At 40.9% G+C, this 19,082-nt stretch overlaps 2 protein-coding genes across 2 annotated transcripts; both read right to left on the bottom strand.

The window, feature by feature from the left end:
• Positions 1–3,124: 3,124 nt before the first annotated feature.
• On the bottom strand, positions 3,125–14,218 carry ube2nb (ubiquitin-conjugating enzyme E2Nb). The gene is made up of 4 exons (XM_033614870.2): positions 14,094–14,218; positions 11,589–11,835; positions 9,509–9,649; positions 3,125–5,927 (listed from the first exon to the last, which is right to left on the bottom strand). The coding sequence occupies exons 1-4, from the start codon at positions 14,121–14,123 to the stop codon at positions 5,884–5,886; spliced, it is 462 nt and encodes a 153-aa protein (XP_033470761.1). The 5' UTR covers positions 14,124–14,218; the 3' UTR covers positions 3,125–5,883.
• Positions 14,219–15,010: 792 nt separating this feature from the next.
• mrpl42 (mitochondrial ribosomal protein L42) lies at positions 15,011–17,710 on the bottom strand. The gene is made up of 5 exons (XM_033615149.1): positions 17,557–17,710; positions 17,177–17,240; positions 16,900–16,984; positions 15,225–15,388; positions 15,011–15,138 (listed from the first exon to the last, which is right to left on the bottom strand). The coding sequence occupies exons 1-5, from the start codon at positions 17,633–17,635 to the stop codon at positions 15,093–15,095; spliced, it is 438 nt and encodes a 145-aa protein (XP_033471040.1). The 5' UTR covers positions 17,636–17,710; the 3' UTR covers positions 15,011–15,092.
• Positions 17,711–19,082: the final 1,372 nt, after the last annotated feature.

Raw genomic sequence — 19,082 nt, 5'->3', positions numbered from 1 at the left:
TACAATTTGAATAAATATAACCAGTATTATCAGCGAGTATTGTGGTCAGCGAGGGACACTGGCGCACATACTATCCGGGTGCAAAACAGCTAACCCAAGGACGGTATAGGTGGCGCCACGGTAAAGTCCTTCTATCCCTTGCTGACACACTAAAGCGGGAGAGACGCAAGAAGAGGCCGGTCTGCACAACTTCAAAGAGGACAATCTCCTTCATCAAGGAGGGAGCCAAGTCCTTCTCAACCAAGAGAGCAAAATCCAATCTGTTGCAAGCTGCCAGTTCCTGGGAGATGGCGGTTGACGTGGGAAGAAGGCTGCAGTTCCCGGAGGTGGTGCACACAACCCTCCGGCCAGACATCGTGTTGTGGTCAACCAAAGACCAGAAGATAATTCCGGTCGAGCTAACAGTGCCATGGGAGGAAGCCTGCGAAGTCGCCCACCAGAGGAGATCGGATGCAGAGGTTTCCGAGCCAAGTCAGCATGGTGTTTGTTGTCAGCTCTGGGCCTTGACGAAAGGAACAAAAAACAAGCTGCTTGCAAGATGGGGGAGGAGGCTGAACGAGCCTCCTGTTGGATTTGGAGTAAGAGAGAGGAGGAAAGCTGGAGGCCAGGAGCAGATAGGCAGTGATTTGGACAATCACTGCCGGCCCTCCAACTAGAGTGTATTGTGGTTGAGGTTGCCATTTTGAAATGGCGCTCCAAGTTGCTTCGTTTGAAACAGGCGCAGGGTTGTTTGCATATCAAGCACAGAGGGTTCATGCCATGAAGAACAAAAAAGAATTCATCTGTCCATTTCTCTTGAAATGTCCTGTGTTCATCTTGTAATATGCCTCGTACCTTTCATTTTTTACTTGGAACACCTGGCATTTGCCTGCTCGTCCCCTCTCCGGCATCTTCATGTTGATTTTCGTTTGCTGCTTCCTCAGACTCTTTATCCTCAATATTCCTTACAATGCTGTGTGTCTGTCCATCTGGTTTTTGTCCCTTTTTAAAATTAAAAATCAATCCATTTTGTGCCCTGTGTATGTCACGCTAGCTAGCTAAGCTATTGTAACCTGCTCAAGCATGCTGCGTTGCCAGGTTTGACAGTTACCCCAGTTTTGGAAACATTAATTGAGGTGAAAGGAGAAATATAATGCAGAAGTTTGCATGTTTATAGTGTAGTGTTCATTGTACATTTATGTAGCACATTTTTAAAATGTATTGGCTGTGTTATCATACTGTTATAAGCTATCATAAGAGCCACCAATTAAAGCTTGTGTGAGCTTGATGAGCCCGCGAGTATCTAGGCCTTAGGGATTTATAAAGTATATCTTCCTCTAAATTGGTCAGATACAGTAATAAGTTAATAAAATAACTATCAAAAATGAATAAATTAAACATGAAAATTGAATGATTCGTCTGGAACTAAAATACTTGTTTGTTACGGCCCTGGCCATAGACAGGCTAGCGGTTTACCCGTTTCCAGTCCTTATGCTAAGCTAAGCTAAGCTAACTGTCTTCTGATTGAAGACTTGCTTTAAATGGTAATATATGAGAGCTGCATCAGTCTGAAGCATCAATACGTGGAGCTCCTTCTTAAAATAATCAAGTTTTTCATTAAAAAAATGTGTTTTAGTCAGTTGACAACTTACCATAAAACTTCAGTCAAATCAACAGGCCTATATTTGGGACAGGCGTCTATATGGGGCAGACCTTTAATTCCTTTCACACACAATTGTTGCTCAGCAAAGATGGAAATATGATCAAATTGCTTATTTAAACCAGAATGAATATTGTTAAAGAATTGGATTAATTTTATGAAAAACACTTTTCATTTGATCTGAGGACCCGTACAGACTAAGGAATATGGATAACTTGCAGGTTAATCAAGGAATGGACACATAATTTGAGGTAGCCAACATCCCGCTTTTATACATCCAAATAACTTGTATAAAGAAAATTAACTGCTTGGCAACCAGGCCTCTAATGGAGACAGGCCTTTATTTGTCAAAATGTGTAGTGAAGTAATTGAAGTGTTATGGTGTTTTATGAAGTTGATCAAAATGAAATAACATTTGACATTTCTGAGTAGAATTTAATTAAAATAATAACTTAGATTATGTTAAATAAATAATTTGATCACTAAATATCACCACAGCTTTTGGATAAATATTAAGTTGGTTCAACTTGATTAAGCTTTTTGAGGTCAAAGCAAATCATGGTGGTTGTACTACACTAATTGAGTTAGTCAGATTACTAAAGACTCGTAGGAATGACTCAATAATGTCAATTGGAACTACTAAAACTTAATTTTTTTAAGTTGAACCAGTGGATTCTCTTCTTATAAGGATAGTTTTCCTGTATCATTATTTATGCTTTGATTTGTTTCGTCCGTTTTTTTCCATGTTGTGCATCGCAAAGGCCGATATGAATTAACCCTGCGGTATGCTGCATTGTTTTTATGCTATGCACCAGGGAGGGATACTCAACCTGCTTTGCCCACGGGCCACTTTTGGAAAACGACAGGAGGCCAGGAGGCCAGGAGGCCAGGAGCCTGTCGCAGCAGCTCTGCACAGCTCAGGTTCATTCAGGGGATCCTCTCCTAGCACTTTTTTTGATTAATGAGCTGTTTTGATGTTTTTTTTAAAAGCACTCTGGCACCTTATTAAAACTATAATTACAAGTGAATCAATTTATTTCTATCACAAATTTGAAAATAGTTGGGGGTGACCCCCAAACGTGGGCTGTAAGCTGAGTATCGCTGATATATACTTCTAGAATACAATTAAAATTTAATTACTAACAGCATGCAGTGCATTTCATGTGACTCAGCACTATTTAAGTGTCAATGCCTCCCTCAGCTGGACGTGAACGGTCCTGCCTCCTGCAAATAAGGATGTAATGTGGGTTTTATCATCGAGATGTGTGCAAAGTGTACCCATCTATCTCTGAGAGGACTTCACATCTTTTTTGGTACTTGTTCTGATTAGGGCTTTATTGAACACCTCTGTGTGCTGTAAATTTATCAAGTCATTGTCTTATTAAAAACCTGTCACTGCAAATTATGAGACATAAATAGCTGCTGTAACCTCCGTCCTTTATAGGAACACAAACTCCACACAACATAAACCAGACGAGCCTCTAATTACTTACTCAACTCAGTTTATTTACAGAGTATTTGAAGAGCCATGTATGCAAATGTACTGAAATTACCGACAGAACTCTTCTTCCTTTTTTTTGTTCTTTTTCTTATTTTTTTTCCAACACATGGGGAGCTGATTAATCAGACTTTGATCTCTCGACAGTTTGATCTAGATGCTTCAAAAAATCCAGTGACTTGACCGTTTCTTGGTTTAGGTTACCGTCAAGTCCCTCAGAGAAACAATAAATTAACCAGCTTGTAAGCCGTGCTCCTTCTTCCAGACTTGAGTACATGTAGCAGTTAAAAAACGAGTTAATAGCTCTGAGGTGGTTGAGGACTGGGGGGGACACAAACAGATCTAAGTGACACCAAGCCTGCGGTAATCTGGTAGAGAGCGAGAAGAGAGATCAACTGATAAAAGAAGGCTTAACAAAAATAGTTTACCTACAACATAACTTTACAGTCCTCTCTCAGCCGAGTTGAACAGAAGCAACATGATCACAGAGGGTCTGAGCTACAGAGCCTTTCACGCCACCTCCTGATGTTGTTGATCAGCCAACAGTTGTTTTTTTTTTAAATGAAAGTTCAACTTCAACACGAATCCCAATTCAGAATTCAAGATTTAAGACGTGCAATTTGGAGACTCTTGGTTTCTAGCCGATGGAAAATCTGTTTTAGCCTTACAAGGCTTTTTGCTCTTGAGTACTTTTTATTTTTAGCCTTAGCAAATAGCAAAGCAAAAAAAGCCTTAACTTCCCCTTTAAAGACGTCTCAACACCTCGACTCTCGCAAACACTACAAAGAAAACTAGTCTGAATTGTCCCGATATCAGTCATGTGGTTATGTGGTAATGCCTTTTTAATGAACACTGGAAATAGGCAACATATATAGCATGGACAGACAGTTAAAAAAAAAAGGACAAATAAAAACAAACCCTTAGAAAAAGGACATTTTCAACATATCGTAGTCGTCTGCGACATCATGCATTTTCAGCACAAACTAGTCTGAACGTGTTAACAATGCCCTTTTTTTAAGCGTATGGAAGTAAAACGCTCACTCTCCCCAAACTGTCCCAGCTTTTACAGAAACGTGTATATTAGTGAGAAAACTGAGGGAAAACACAGCAAAATTTCACACTATTGTCGAACAGACTGCTGGATAAAACATGATTATTATAAACCGTCTTCGTCTAACTGGGCTCAGGCGCCTGATCACACAATAATCTGTCTTTATCAATCTGACACGAGTGTTAAGATAGAAATAATGAAAAGAGATAAAGTTGCATCTGCTGGGGCCGCAGATTAACACGAGCTGTGGACTAAATCCTTTTTAAATGTGGCTGTTCAGTGTTTTCTGTATTGGCAAATTTGGCAGGTACACAGCAACCTTCAGAGCGTCTTTAAATTTATTTTAAAATGTTGGGATCAACCAGTACTGCCAGATGTGTAATTATTGTATTTGTACAATAATGTCACCCTCTGTATAATCAAATCTCCATAACATGAAAATTTGGTTATTTTTGGACATTACTACGCCAATCGCTGTCTTTCAGTGCTGACAAATTAAGCATATACATCTACAGCACTGAAGAAAGACACGACAAATTGGACAGTAGCATAGCAACATCTACACATCACAGAGTTTATATAGCCTCTAACTTGTTTTTTCTTCGATACATCTCATTTGTTATTTCAAAATCATTAATTTTTTTTTGTTTTCAGATGTATTTGTGACCGCCAATCGTCAAAGTGGGACTTTATGGTGTGTCCCTGAACGCAGCACGTGTTGCAGCCAGCACAAGCTGCAGCAGTGAATGTCTTAAAATTACACATTATGCCTGATTTGTCCTCTTGGTTAAAACACAATCATTTTCCTCATCATTCACCACAATCATTTTAACCCTCTGGTTTGACATTTTCCATCTGGCAACACTGGAATGATCCTCCTGTCATTGTCTGTGTATGAAAATGTTTTGTCGAACTGGTGCTACTGTTACAGAAAGTGGCGTTTGAAAGTTTAAGAGGACGCACTTCCTGTGTGGAACCCTTTAAATTTACATCCAATCTTCGGAATAAGATCGTCTTTGCTGTGCAATATTGTTACGTTTCACCTCTGTGCTCAGTATTAAGTGCCACATGTGCTCTTGAGATGATGCCGACTAAATATTCAGTGTTGTGACGTGCCCAGACACACAGAAGTAGAAATCCAGCTAACCGTCTTGTCGACTGTGAGGGCTATTTTCCAGAAAACTCATGGTGTTCCCTAAAAATACAATCATCATTGATATTTTACCGTCTCCCTACTACAAGTGAAAAGATAGCCACGTGTTAAAACAACGTGTCATCTCTCACAGAAGACGTACAGATGTGTTGACAAATAATTCATGTGTTAAAAGAAGAACAGCTTTAATATATGTAATTCTGCAAACGTACCAGTTATGTGCCTTGCTCAGGACAACATATTGCATGTTACTTTTTAAGACTGTAGTGGGGAGGGTGTCGTTCTCTGTCCATGCATTTAAATAACAACACAGAAAAAAAAAAGAAGAAAAAAAAAAAAAAGGCTAACACACACTTAACGCATCTTAGAGAAGAAAATAAGTCACCCAGAGGTCTGCAGCAGTAAATCTTGTCATTTCTTACAGATAGATTTGGACTTATAATCTTTTTTTTTTTCCTCTTTTTTGTGTCCATTAAATTCGAATGTTGAGAGAATAGGAGTATATTTTGTGGATCACATTCAGCTGCCTCGTGTCTCCTCTTCTATATTGGTGTGTTGGCCGCGTAGAGCCTGGTCCATGATCGGGCTGGGGGGAGAGACACAGAGATAAAATGGTGGAGGGTGTGAGGAGGATGTAGCGCAGGGCTGCGGATAAGGAAAAGTGTTGCAGAGTGTACACAGATGATCAAACCAAACTCCCACAATACACAGCCAAAAGTAACTGAAATGCCCCAGTTTTCCTAAATATAAAAGCAAATAAATGAGTCAATCAACAAAAAGTGAATTGCAAACATTCTGAAGGTTCAATTTATCATTTTGAAAACATATTCATGCTTTGTTGGTTCTAGCTTGTGCAGAAATTAAGGATTATATTCATTATCGATTAATCTCCCAATTGTTTTCTTGGCAAGGTAACGTCTTGGTCCTTTAAGTCCATCTCCACACACGTTTTCGAGCACTAATATATTTTGTGTAACATGGTTTTTCCTGCTTAATAGAAAAAAAAGTGAAATGGAGCTGGAAGCAGATCTACTTTACTTTCTACAAACCAACTCCCCAACACTTTGCGAAGCTGTGACAGAAACGCAAGCCCAAAAGAAAAGCCAGCATTTCTGGTTTGGAAGGAGAGACACACCTACTTTTAAACATCATGAGAGACTTGGATATCGACTGGTTTTTGAGTATGTGCAAATATTGCAACACTGACCTCTTCAAGGGGGAGGGTGACAGAGTAAAAGGGGGAGGCTGTGTTTGCACGCTCAAACAAGCCCGCCTCCCGTACAAAAACTTTGAAAAGAAATCCTATTTTGGTGCAAAGAAGCAAAATGACAAGCGGCTCCAGCTGTTTCTCTTTTCCATATTTTGATGTGATAAACAACATGTTAGGGCACCTTAATCAGCACAGCTGCATGTTAACAGGAGTATTAGTGACACATTTATTTTCATTAGACATGTTAACAGCTTAGCAGTAATATTGACGGAACACTTTGTGCATGTAACGTAGTGATTGGAAAAACTGCTTGTGCTTAGCTTCGCTCTCTGCTTTGTCCAGCACTGCTTGTGCTAGGTTGACCGGTGAAAGCGCAGTGCGTGTCAAGATAGCTAGCGTTAGCATAAGAGGAAACATCTGAGAGATTCAGCCAGACATGTCTAAGGCAGAATTTATACTTCTGCTGTGAATCGATGCCTTACCCTACACCATAGCCTGACATGCACCTCCCCAGATGTTATTACACCTTGCGGTGATGCAGACCTCGTGTATTTTTGTAAAATGAAGCTTATATTAACTTTAATTTCACAGATAAGAAACAATTGTGAAGACAATAAAGCCTCTACAAAAATAGCATTTTAAGTCTTGTGTGTAATTTTTCCTGACTTCATATGAGCAGAGGAAATCTCCGCTCATCGCCAGGCTAATAAAATACAATGTAAAATGCCATAGGCTTGTGCTAGTAACATTAGCATGTTGTATTTGTTTGGAAAACGTGTTTAGTATAAGACAGTTGTTTTGTCAGTGAAACTTGTGAGTTGTAATGGAGCTGAATTTTATAACATTACTTTTGTTAAATGTTGCTGTTGTCCCTGGCTTTATATGAGTAGAGGGAAAGTTCGCTAGCTGCTAGGCTAATTCATACAATGTAAATTGCCATAGGCTTGTGCTAATAACGTTAGCATGCAGTATTTGTGGGGAAAATGTGTCCAGATAAAGACAAGTGCTTTGTCTGTCAATGCTGCGAGTTATAGTGAAGCTGATTTGTGTGCTTGTGTTTGAAATGGTCTCTATTAAGCCATGTTTAATGTGTGTTTAATGTGTGTTTTGAATCAACTCAACTTTACAGCACTTCACAGAAACCCCACTGACGACGAGTGTTTCGGAGGTGTAACTGCAGAGTGACACAGACACACCACCGCACAAGTATAAATGCTCACAACATCGTACGCCACGTGCGTAGGATCTGCCGCACACGTTTGTTAGGTCGTAGGCTAACTGGCAGTGGCTGACACACTGTTGGCATTTGTGAAACATACTATAATATCTGCTGCAATGGGGTTTTTGATAGATAGAGCTCCAGGGTCAAGTTTCCATCCAAAAACTGCACCCTCTCTCAATGTTTGTTGTCAAAACTTTCAATATGCTAATGCTAACACTGCTCTCTGTGCTGGAGGTTTCAGGTTTCTTTGCCGCTGTTGTGTTGAAGTCTGTTTCCCTGGCAGTACGCATATGTTTGAATGTCAGATTTTAGGAAAGTGCACAGACAGATACAGAGAATAGTTTTCCAAAGCCTGAGTTGTTCATTTTGTTAAATCAGCAGTTACAAACCTAAAGGTTTTTAGTTTCCTATTAAAAAAAGACACTTTTATGAAGCTGGAACCAACTGCTTTTAAAGAGCTGGTTAATCTTGCATGCTGATCCAAACCCCTCCTGTTTTCTTCTGGGTAACTTCATACTAGGGCTGTCAAAATTGCTCAAAAATGACGTTCGAATATTCCTTCTAAAAATAACTCATAGGTTTGAACCATTCGAATATTTTTTTTTCCGCATTATGTCCACAAGAGGGCAAACTAATACAAGGAAACATAACTACTTGTAGGTATTTTTATTTCAACATAAACGTCTTTGAAAACATTTACATACCTACAAATTAAAACACATAAAACAATTATCTATAACAGTATGTTATAAACGACCGCGGACCTCTCGCTCGCCCCCCCTCTCTGACCCGTGGCCACACCGTCCACGGAAGCGTTGCAAATAGCCTCGAAGTGCTGGACCGTGACCAGCTCACGCCCCGCAGTGATCATTTTGGAGTCTGGTCTATTTTCTGCGCGAGCTATGAGCGAATGTGTCAAGCCGGGTGACGGAGACAACAGCTGGGAGCAGAACCGCTTGTCGACCAGTGTAGAGAAATGCGCGTCTGATGCCAACGCCCACTTGCAAAGAGGACAGCTGCGGTGGTGTTTTTTTTTTCTTCCACAATCGAATATCAATTTTCACATTCGAATATCCATTTTTTTTTTCAAATTCGAATTTAAATTCGAATTTGAAAAAAAGAATATTCGTTGGCAGCCCTACTTCATACGTTTAACCAACTAGTATTTATGGTACCAACTAGTGAAGGTAGCAATGTTTAATTGTCTAGTAGACAAAATCACATGTCCTTGATGAAAGACAGACCTCAGATTTTTCTGTCAGCGTCGAGAAAAAAACAAAACAAAAACAAAACAAAAAAAACCATTCAAGACAGGAAATATTCGGTTAATGTGACCTCTGGTCAAGACATGCCTCTCTGCTTTTTCTACATGGTCCTCCAACACATATCAGGGGACAAACAAGTGCAAGCACTCAATATGCTCTGGCCAAAAGTTATATTATACTGGGAAGATGGAAGTCATTTGCAGAAATGTCTTTAATGGACTGTGCTGTTGTGATTTGAGAGCTTTTATCTCCATCAGATGAATTACAGACTTGAAAACTACATCAGTTTCAGTTACGCTGACTTACTACCATATTTGTCTGTGACCGGGTTGTTTTATATCCATGAAAACACCACCAGACAAATCTAAATCAAACTCTGTGACCACACGTGGCAGCAGCAGTATAGTTCAGCACAGCGGATCCTTCAAGCTTCACTGAGTGTTGAACAGAAACATGAATCTAATGCTCACCTGTCTCAATGGCACTGCTTTCGTTTTTCTTCCATTGCTCTGCAACGTCATTTGCCAGGGGATCATCTGGATTGGGAGCACTTAATAACGCCTGGATAGATAGCAACACTGTGCGGATCTGCAGGGCTGGAGACCACTTATCTGGAAGAGGGAGAGTTAAAATAAAAAGGATGCAAAAAGAGAAACAACAGCGTAAAGGCCAAATTAGGGGGGAACCAAGGGAACGTTGTGATAGGGCATTAGTATTAGTGGGCAAAGACGGCCACAACATGCCAGTGACAGAGACGGCGAGCAGCAACCATCATGGAGAGTTGAAGCTGATCAGGAATTGAGATCCAGCCTGTGCTGCTTTATGCAAAAATATCCAGCTCCTTTTCAGCCATCTCAATTACAAAAAACTGAAATAATTTCCAGTATTTAACCTCATTCTGGGTGTGACAATAAAAAATAAATCTGGTTTTATGCCTAACACTGCTGGAGTCTAATAACGAGTGAGCCTCTAATTTGGTGCGTTCCGGGTGTAAACGTCTGCTTCAGATGTAGGGTCCACTGCAGCTGACCTAACGGCATATAAAACTTGCAATCTATATTCTATTGTGTCACAATGTCACTTATTTGTGCTTATGGAAATTTCTGTTCTCCCTATCTAAATATTTCCTTCATTTATAATATAAAAAAGAATCAAACAGTACTTCTTAAAGCTGGGGTAGGCCGCATATTGTAATTCGAATGGTCTGAGCAAACATTAGACTTCTACACCTCCTCTTGGTTCTGGTTCCAAACTTTAGAAAATCTAGCCCGTGTCAGGAGGCTTGGCCAATCACAGGTCATTTCAGAGAGAAGACATTCCTGTTGGCTGTTCTTTTAACGCAGATGCGCATGCATGTCCCTTCACTGAAAGCCTGATTCAATGGTGGAGAATCCTGCAGGTAAAAGTTGCTGTTCCAACACTGGCTACAGCTACTAATACTGCAGAGAAACCTTAAAAAGATGTAGACGAAGTTATCAAAAAGAGAGTCTGACAATAAAGGCAAGAAATGTGTTAGTATCAGCCAAACATTCTAGAGATAGAGAGAGATTTTCTGCTAAATGGAGCCAAAGCCTCACAGCAGACCACCTCGCCAGGAGGAGAGCGGGCAGCATCTCTAAGATGGACCTCCATGCAGCAGCCGCAGCAACGCAAAACCGGCCAGCACAAATGACAGCTCTGGGGGACCGGACAGCCCTGACTTCCCACCAGATCAGCAAACAGTTGGTGATCAGATGCAGTTGGTGCCATCACATAGGTTAGACCCAGCACCAGCCTGCAGTTAGAGCCAGCGTTAGAGGGTTTGCATTGGCCAAATTTGAGATGCTACAGCCACTAACTGTCTCTGGAGCTGCTGCCCGCTCTCTCTCTAGAGAAGACGTCCACAGCAGCAGGGAGCAAGTTGCTCCCAAGGAGCGCTGCTAGCTAGCTAATTCTTGTCTCATTTGTGGTCTGAGTAACAGAGAGAGACAGAGCTTGGCAAGGAGGGGCTGAGCAAATGCGCTGCAAGCAACTGTGCAACAAAATAAGATTAAATACATCAATGTACAGGAAACACTGGGACACTGTATGAAGCAAGTGCGTACGCCCGTGGGAGGGACTTTTTTTGCAGTTTCTAGATTTCTGCCGACTCAAGCTTTAAGGCGCAAATAAGTAATATTGCATCAAATGGCCGTGTGTGTTGTGAAAGGGTTGAAAGTACCAGCAAAGCCACTCAAAATCATCTCCCTGCTTTCACAGCTCTGAAGCTTTTAGCTGACGTTTGATAACTGTTTCTGGCTAACCAGCCCACATTTAGACTGCAGCTTCTCAACAGCTCTTAGCAGCCCCCCATATAACCTTGTAGGCAGTTGTTTCCAATCGTCAAGATCGGATAAACCTAGAGTCAGCTACCTGTCCAGCACAAAACAGCAGACAGCTAAAAATCTGTCCCAAAAAGGGCGTACCAGACTTAATATGTCATGTGTCAATATGCTGTGAGTGAGTATCAAAATGCCCATGTACATTTCAAAAAGGGCTTGCAATTTAATTGACGCTATCATGTTTTCTTACCTTTCAAAATGTCTAAACATATTCTTCCCAGTTTGTCAACATTGGGGTGGTAGATTTTGGTCATGAATCGCACTTTGGGAGCTGCCATGGGATACTCCTCAGGAAGAAATAGTTCAAGTTTAAATGTGCCTCCTTCAAACGGAGAGTCTTGAGGCCCTGCAATAACCACATGGAAGTAACGTGCATTCCCTTCATCTGGCGTAGCCGTGATCCCTGGAACAGGCTCTGCATACAACCGCTGTGTCTCCTAAATGTGGCCAGAATGAGAAATACATAACAGCATTGTTGACATTCACAAGTAGAAAAACTGCACTGTAGGTGTAGACTTTCAAGTGTATAATGGACGAGGACGCACACTTTCACCCTGCTTAGTCACGCACACACTTCCAACCCACCCACAGACAGAACCACATTCCACAAGCTATTGTCTAACACAGAAACTAAAAGGTAGCCGAGGCTGAAGCACCCCTGAGTTGCTGCACAGTGACTTTAAAGGGTTACTTTGCCGACTTTAAACCAGCTTTGTATCATAACAGTGAGGGTAGTATGTGTAAATGAACTGTAGTAAACTTCCCTCCATGTTACCAGCAGCGATATCTCCCTGCTCGTCTCTCAGTTCAAGTTTTCACTGGCTCTAGGGCTGCTGCTTGAACTACAGATTGTACTTTCTTACTTTAGAGAGACCAAGCCCTCGCTCTCAAACTCAGATCAAGCTAAAACTGTGCTGATCACATATAAACCAAACTTCTGTTACTGCATTGCCTTTCTCTAGATGCATGAAATGAGGTCTGTGGTTAACGAAAGCTTGAGATTTTCCAGTTTTGATTTACAACGAATTTTGAAGATTTATGTATCTTAAAAAAGGTGTTTGCTAACAACAGGCAAAATTAGACTCAAGAGCGTCATCCCACTGGACACCATTTTAATGCTTTGTTGGGGTGGCGACATTAAGTCATGCGACTATGATGTAGTCCGTTTATTGCCTAATGTTAGCGTTTTACTTCTGCTGACTGCATTTAGACTTTGAAAATCATTACACACGTTCATTTGTGAAGATTATCTTGCTGAATGAACCTTGTAAGTGTCGTAAATGTTTATTTGCCGCAGAGCTCATTTTCTACAATAATCCCAAGAAGTCGTCTCATTGGCTTTTTGATGAGGAAACCATGGCAACGGTGACTTCTGCGTCAGTCCTGGAGCACTATGTTTGCATCTTTCTACTGCACAGACAGCCCAGTTTTGTGAAAACACCACGTGAAACTGCAGATTTGTTGGATACAATAATTTAGGATTAAGATTAACCTATACCTTAATTGAGCAACTGATCATTTGGTAAGAAAGTGTATTAAATATATAAATATAATTTCCCTGAACCCAAAGTAAGGTCTTCAAATTGCCTGTTTTGTTCACCTGAACACCCAAAACTCAAACATATCCATCTTACTTTCACATAAAGCTGAGTATAAATATTCACATTTAGAGAGTGTACTTTCAGCTCAAAGTTATATTATGATCCATTTAATTACAGCTATTCATTTAACAAACAAAACAGTTTATGTGGTGTGTATGTAAATTTTCAATTCTATCACAAGTGGGAAAAAAAGAGAAGTTAAGTCTAACATCTAAACAAGGGACAACTGAAATCAAAAGGAGGAAGTGGAACATTTCTCATATTTCTGCATCTGATGAAGCAGGTGCACCGGAACATCTGCAGTCAACAGGAAGGAAACTGGTTTAATCTTGTTGAACTGCTCACTTCTTCGTTCGGATTGGAAACAGAAACTACAGGTTTCCATTAAGGAAGCTGCTGTGGTGTTTCTACTTTATTTCAGCGTTATGTTACTGCCAGTAAAAACCTGCTAAACCCGAGAAATAGCCGGTAGATGTGGCGGAACATGCTGATCGCGCCCACAGCCGGGCCTGGCCCAGTGAGGTTGCGGTGAGGTTGAGGGAGGAGACCGCAACGCAACAGGCCTTACATTTCACCCTAATTTTTACTACCGTTTTATACAATCGAAGCAAAACGAACACGCTTACTTTGTTTGGAGCATTTAAACATTTCGAGACCACACGGAAAGCGTTTCACAGCAGCGCCAGACATGTGTACCACACATCAAAGCTACAGCTGCTAGCATAGCTAACATAGCGATACCATTAACATGGCGACTAGGACGAATTGTCATTATTTGTTGATTCACACTACAAAATTAGCAGCCCAGTGATATGAAAACTACTATGTAAGTGCGGCAGCAAATTAACTCGAACAAAATTGAAAGCTCAGATGGACCAGAAGGGAGTAAACGGAAGTTGCAAACAAAACAGACACGGACCAGCGAGCTAGCTTAATAACTAGCTAGATAAGAGCTAATCGTGGTAGCTGTGCTAACGTCAGGCTACACGTTGGAAAGGCAGTAATTTAACGTCCTTTTTCTCACAAAATAAACCTCACAACACCCAGACACGGCCTCGTTAAGATATATGGTCAGTGCCCGGTGTAAAGAATACCTTCACAATCCTACGAGGCAACTGGGACATCTTGTGTTTGCGATTATATTTTTAGCCGTGCACTCGCCGTCTCTTCAGCTTGGACTGACTGAGCTCCCGGGCGGGGACAGATAACTCACTCTTCCGGTTGCTTTGGATGACGTAAGGAAATATGCGGGTGTTCAAGTTTGGGATTTTTTTTTCTTAATTAAAGTTAAAATTAAATATAGAGTACACCTACAATGACAGGTACAGGCAGAAGAGGAGGAAAATAACCAAATCATTGCACCAGCTTCAGTCAAAGATGCTCTGACATCACTGAGAGGTCACAAAGGTCACATATAACAGCATTTAATAGCATCTGTCTCTATCATCTGCCTGGTCTGGCTTTCTCGGTTTGTCCCCGAGTTGATGGGTGGGTGGGGTTGTCTTCTTGTCCTTACTGGCTCTATATTTGTTTGATAATATACTGTAAATCTTTATTGAATTACAAATAATAATATATTGTTTAGAAAAAAACATCACCACCTCACTTCATTAGTAAGAAAATACTTACTCTCAAAATACACTTTTTTTCAAGGTACATCCTCTACTGTAGCGTTCCAAAATGCCTTAATATATTTGTTAAACTCTCTAAAAAACATTTTTAAACCATGAAGTACATTAAAATGTTACTACTGCATTACACTGTATTATCTGCCTTTATTTCATTGCATTTTTTTTTTCTCCCATACCGGAAACTATCTTTACCCCCAGCTACAGTCAGTTCACCAGGGAACTTATATTATTGCATTCTGGTGTTGGTCCTTAAAATTTAAATCTATGGGGCACATTATAAGAGGCCCTAAAATCCAGGGCAGTAAATCTATTCAGCATCACAGTGCATGTGTACGGTCCCACTGCAGCAGCACTGACTCAAAAACTCATGAAAACCTGTGTAATATTTAACAGTTTATTAAACATCATTGTGACAATAACACAAGCAAACATCAGGTGTGGTTTTGGAACCTTGGCCTTCGACTATCTGTCCTTTGGGGGATTCTTCTTTATGCGTCTCATGTGGTACCTGTGAACAGTGACAAAAGGAAATTAGCTTAACAAATACCGATCAGATGTACTTTCTTTCACCTCTCAAACTTCACAGTTACTTACTGTCCTACTGGATACCATCTGTGTTTGGTGGTGAAAAACATCTTGCTCAGCTCCTCTATAGTGGGCCCCTGTTTGTCCTTCAGCACCTCCTTGCTGAGGTGGGCCTTTAAAATCTGGTCGTGGGTCTCGACGGAGTTGCTCAGTGGGTCTGGTCGTTCAATGGGCTGCAAAGATTTACGGTCATGAATAAGGTTGCCTCTTACAAAATGTAAAATATGATCATTTTCATCCTTGTGTGTTTATTTACTGATTACTGACACTATTATATTTCTAACTGAGACACATCTGTGACAGCAGCATGCAGTCATGTTTACAGCACTTTAAATTTGTTTTCAGCTCTATGTTGCTTCACCCTGCACCAAAAGCCTCATAAATGTTTGTCAAATTACGAGTTAAAGGAGCAGTGTGTAAGATTTGTGGCATCTAGTGGTGAGGAGTGCAGACTGCAACCAGCTGAAACTTCTCCCATGTGCCAAGCGTGAACTCCAGGACAGCATTCCTTCAGGTCATTGTTGAAGAGGTTTTAACCGGGAGACAAATTATCCGCAGGTCTCGTCCTCTCCAGAACAAACAGACCCCATGATTTAGATATGGAAAAATAATGAATAAAACAGTTTCGTATTTCAAATAAGTGTTTAAAGGGTGCTGGTCGGCTTGTTGTCGTGGGGCTGCTTAACTGCAGTGGCCGACAAGAAAACGTAAATGGCCCTCTAGAGCCAGTGTTTGGTTTGTCTGTTCTGGGCTTCTGTGAATATGTGGCGGTGCAACATGGCGAAATCCAAGGACGAGGACCCGCTCCCTATGTAGATATTAACAGTTCATACACTGTGATTCTTAGGGTGCTTTCAGACCTAGTGTTCACTTGCTTTGGTCTGAATCAGGGACTAATTTTGTTACAAAGTTGCATAATTGCCTAGAGTTGGTTCGTGTTCTCACGGCAGCATTTACAAGCGGACCAGATCAAATGCCTTGTGCGAGAAAGCTGCTCTTGATTGATCAGAATTTCTATGCGGGAAAAATCCAGGAAGTAAACAAAACGTTGAAGAAGAGTACACTTGCAAGATAAATGTGACACTTTCTAATGTCACAATGGAGGGACAACTACGCAGGTTGATTTTAGCGCTGCTCATCGTGGACTATATTGCTGTCATTGTTCATTTTAGTCAAACCATACAGTTTGAAAACGAGGCGTGGCTCCAACTGGAAAACAATGTTTTGATGCATTGGATGTACTGAATGTGCATATTAAGGCAGTACAGAAGGAGGCGCACATTAATAATCCTCCAGGACTGTAACATGCTCATGTTTAACCCAAACAATGTGTCATGTGACTGCAGTTGGTTCGGATTGAGGTCAGAACACTCTCTCACCACAAACGAACTGCACCAGAGTTCGTTTGTAACCAGACCGAGACCACCTCTTCAATAAGGTCTCAGTCCGGTTGTTCTGGAGTGCCCCTGAGGGCGACTGCTGTGTTCAACCGCACTTAGGCAGCAAACAAACTTGAATTAACTGAACCAAACAGGGCAGGTGTGAAGGGCGAAGAATCTGCAGGGTTTTATCCAAAAATCAAACAAACTGGAACCTTTAATTTCCCTCATAGTTGGAAACAGTGCAACTATATGAGATCATGTGACAACACTGATGTTTATGAAGGTAGAAAGCACTCTCTTACCTGAGTAAGCTCATAGGGGACATCAACAGCAGGATGGTAGCACACTATGGTTTTCCCATCTGAGGTCGCACCGATTTCCACATTACTACATCCGAGAAAAAGGAAGTTATTGCCCTGCTCACATTATATTAATCACAAATGCATGTAACATTCTGTGTATTATTTATTCATTAAAAGTGAAGGGTCTGGGGCGTTGGTGGCTTAGTGGATAGAGCTGTTTAGTCTAAGTGTGGCTTAGACTAAACATAGGGTAATCACAGTTAACCTCTTAACATACCAGTTAGGGCTGTCAAGCAGAGGACCAGTGACACTGGACTTCTGTCGCACTGGCACCAAACATGCTGCAACAGAAAGACAAACAGGTGAGACACACAGATATTAGCCTTTAGCATACTAGAGAGGGCAAATTTAAACTTCTTAGCTACAGTAAAATACATCACAAACGAAGAACCAAGAAGTTATGACACCTGGTAACGATTTGTTTTATTTTTATGTACAGAAATTAAGGTATTAACGGTGAAAACATAAGTGCTAGCTAAAACATATTCTCAAGGTTAGCCTGTTAGCTTTAATGACGCGTTTCCGTTAACGGTTATAAACGGTTAACGACAACGACCTCCATTAAAATCCTCGTTAAATGATATGAACGTAACTTACTTTGTACACGTCGCAGTGTGGTGCCGGTAGAAAGTCGCGTTAAAAGGCTGTGTAGCTTACACAAATGACCCGACGCCATGCTATGTTATTCTCGAGTGTGCACCAAGATAAAAGTTCCGTCTTAGCACTCAGACACACTCACTTTCGTTCCGCTTCTCAAACGACCGTTAGCCATACAAAGAAAAAAAAAAACAGCCGTCACTTTTTTTAAATCCTATTTTAAAACTTTATTTAATCATAACACAGGTGCGAGTTTTGTTCATTTTTTAGGGCTGGATAATGTACACTGCAATTGTCATCACGTGCATTTACCACACCACCACGAGTGGAAGCTTTTGAGGAAGCAGGTTAAAGGGACAGTTAAGATTTTTTTGAAGTGGGTTTGTATTGGACACTTACCCATAGTTAGTGTGTTACATACAGTAGATGTCAGTCGGCACGCTCCCAGTTTGAAGAAGCAGGCTGGAGTCTGGCATTGAAGCTAATGTACTGCTGTGGAGGGGTCAGCTACGAAACGTATTTTCGCCTCCTACATAAAAGTCCCACAGGAAGAAATCAATATCAGTTTAACTATATGCTATATTTAGAGTATTTTCATTGCTTTACCTTTTCATCAGACAGCTCGTGTCAACTGGAAAGCCATTTACGGCTTCAGTTTGCCATCTACGCTCTGGTCAAATCCACCAGACTCCATTGAGAAAAACAGCAATTTTAGCTCGCTGAATATTAGAGCTGCTGGTCTACTGCTGCTTCAGTTAGTTAGTGTTATTGTGTGACTTTGGTGAATCCAAAGCAACCCTTTTAAACACCAAAGTCACACTTAAACACAAACTGACTAAGAGTTTGAGGCTGTAGCAGACCAGCAGCTCCTGTATTCAGCGATGTTAAATCACTGTTTTTCTCAATGGAGTCTGGCTCTACAGAGAACAATTTAACAGCTTCACTTTCCCATTGGAAGTCACTGTCTGACATTTAAGTAAAGCAGTGACAATACTCTCAATATAGCGTACACTTGAACTGACATTGATTTTTTTTTTTTGGGTGGGACTTTTTCTATGGTAAAAGTCTGATTGACAATATCTTGCACAGTGTTCAATATCTTTAATCATGACAACAATACGTATTCACTGTTATTCCAGAGAACTGTATTCTGGTCAGGATGGAAAACTTCTGAAGCAGGATTTAAACATTAATTAGGCTACTTGTTTCACCTGCTCTTGAAACGTGAAACCTCTTAGGCTTCCCAAGTGCATCGATATGAAGTGTGTGAAGTCATCTAATGGGCTGGACTGAACCCTTCTGTGCCCTAGGCAGCTGCCTATGTCACCTGTAGGATGATCTGCCACTGAGCACATGTAAGGCAAAGTCATGTGTCCACTAAGATGATTTCTGACTTTCAGTGTAACATACTGCAACACCCTCTTCAAAGGCCAACCTTTATATCCTCCTGAGACCCTGTGTCCTCATATAAGGACATCACATTCTTGGTTTCCTACACCTTGTACTTCAATCTGCTTAACTTAGAC

The sequence above is a fragment of the Epinephelus lanceolatus genome, chromosome 23 (genome assembly GCF_041903045.1).
Source record: "Epinephelus lanceolatus isolate andai-2023 chromosome 23, ASM4190304v1, whole genome shotgun sequence".
Lineage (NCBI taxonomy): Eukaryota > Metazoa > Chordata > Actinopteri > Perciformes > Serranidae > Epinephelus > Epinephelus lanceolatus.
Note: the sequence above shows the minus strand (reverse complement) of the source record. Positions and strands in the feature narration are given on the sequence as shown.

Coding starts and splice junctions, on each gene's coding strand:
- ube2nb (XM_033614870.2), bottom strand. CDS start 14,123: ATGTCCCAGTTGCCTCGTAGGATTGTGAAG. Junction 11,836..14,093: donor TGCCTCGTAGGATTGTGAAG/GTATTCTTTACA, acceptor GGCCACATTTAG/GAGACACAGCGGTTGTATGC. Junction 9,650..11,588: donor ATGTTTAGACATTTTGAAAG/GTAAGAAAACAT, acceptor TCCCTCTTCCAG/ATAAGTGGTCTCCAGCCCTG.
- mrpl42 (XM_033615149.1), bottom strand. CDS start 17,635: ATGGCGTCGGGTCATTTGTGTAAGCTACACAGCCTTTTAACGCGACTT. Junction 16,985..17,176: donor CTGCTTGACAGCCCTAACTG/GTATGTTAAGAG, acceptor TCTCGGATGTAG/TAATGTGGAAATCGGTGCGA. Junction 15,389..16,899: donor TCCCCTATGAGCTTACTCAG/GTAAGAGAGTGC, acceptor AAATCTTTGCAG/CCCATTGAACGACCAGACCC.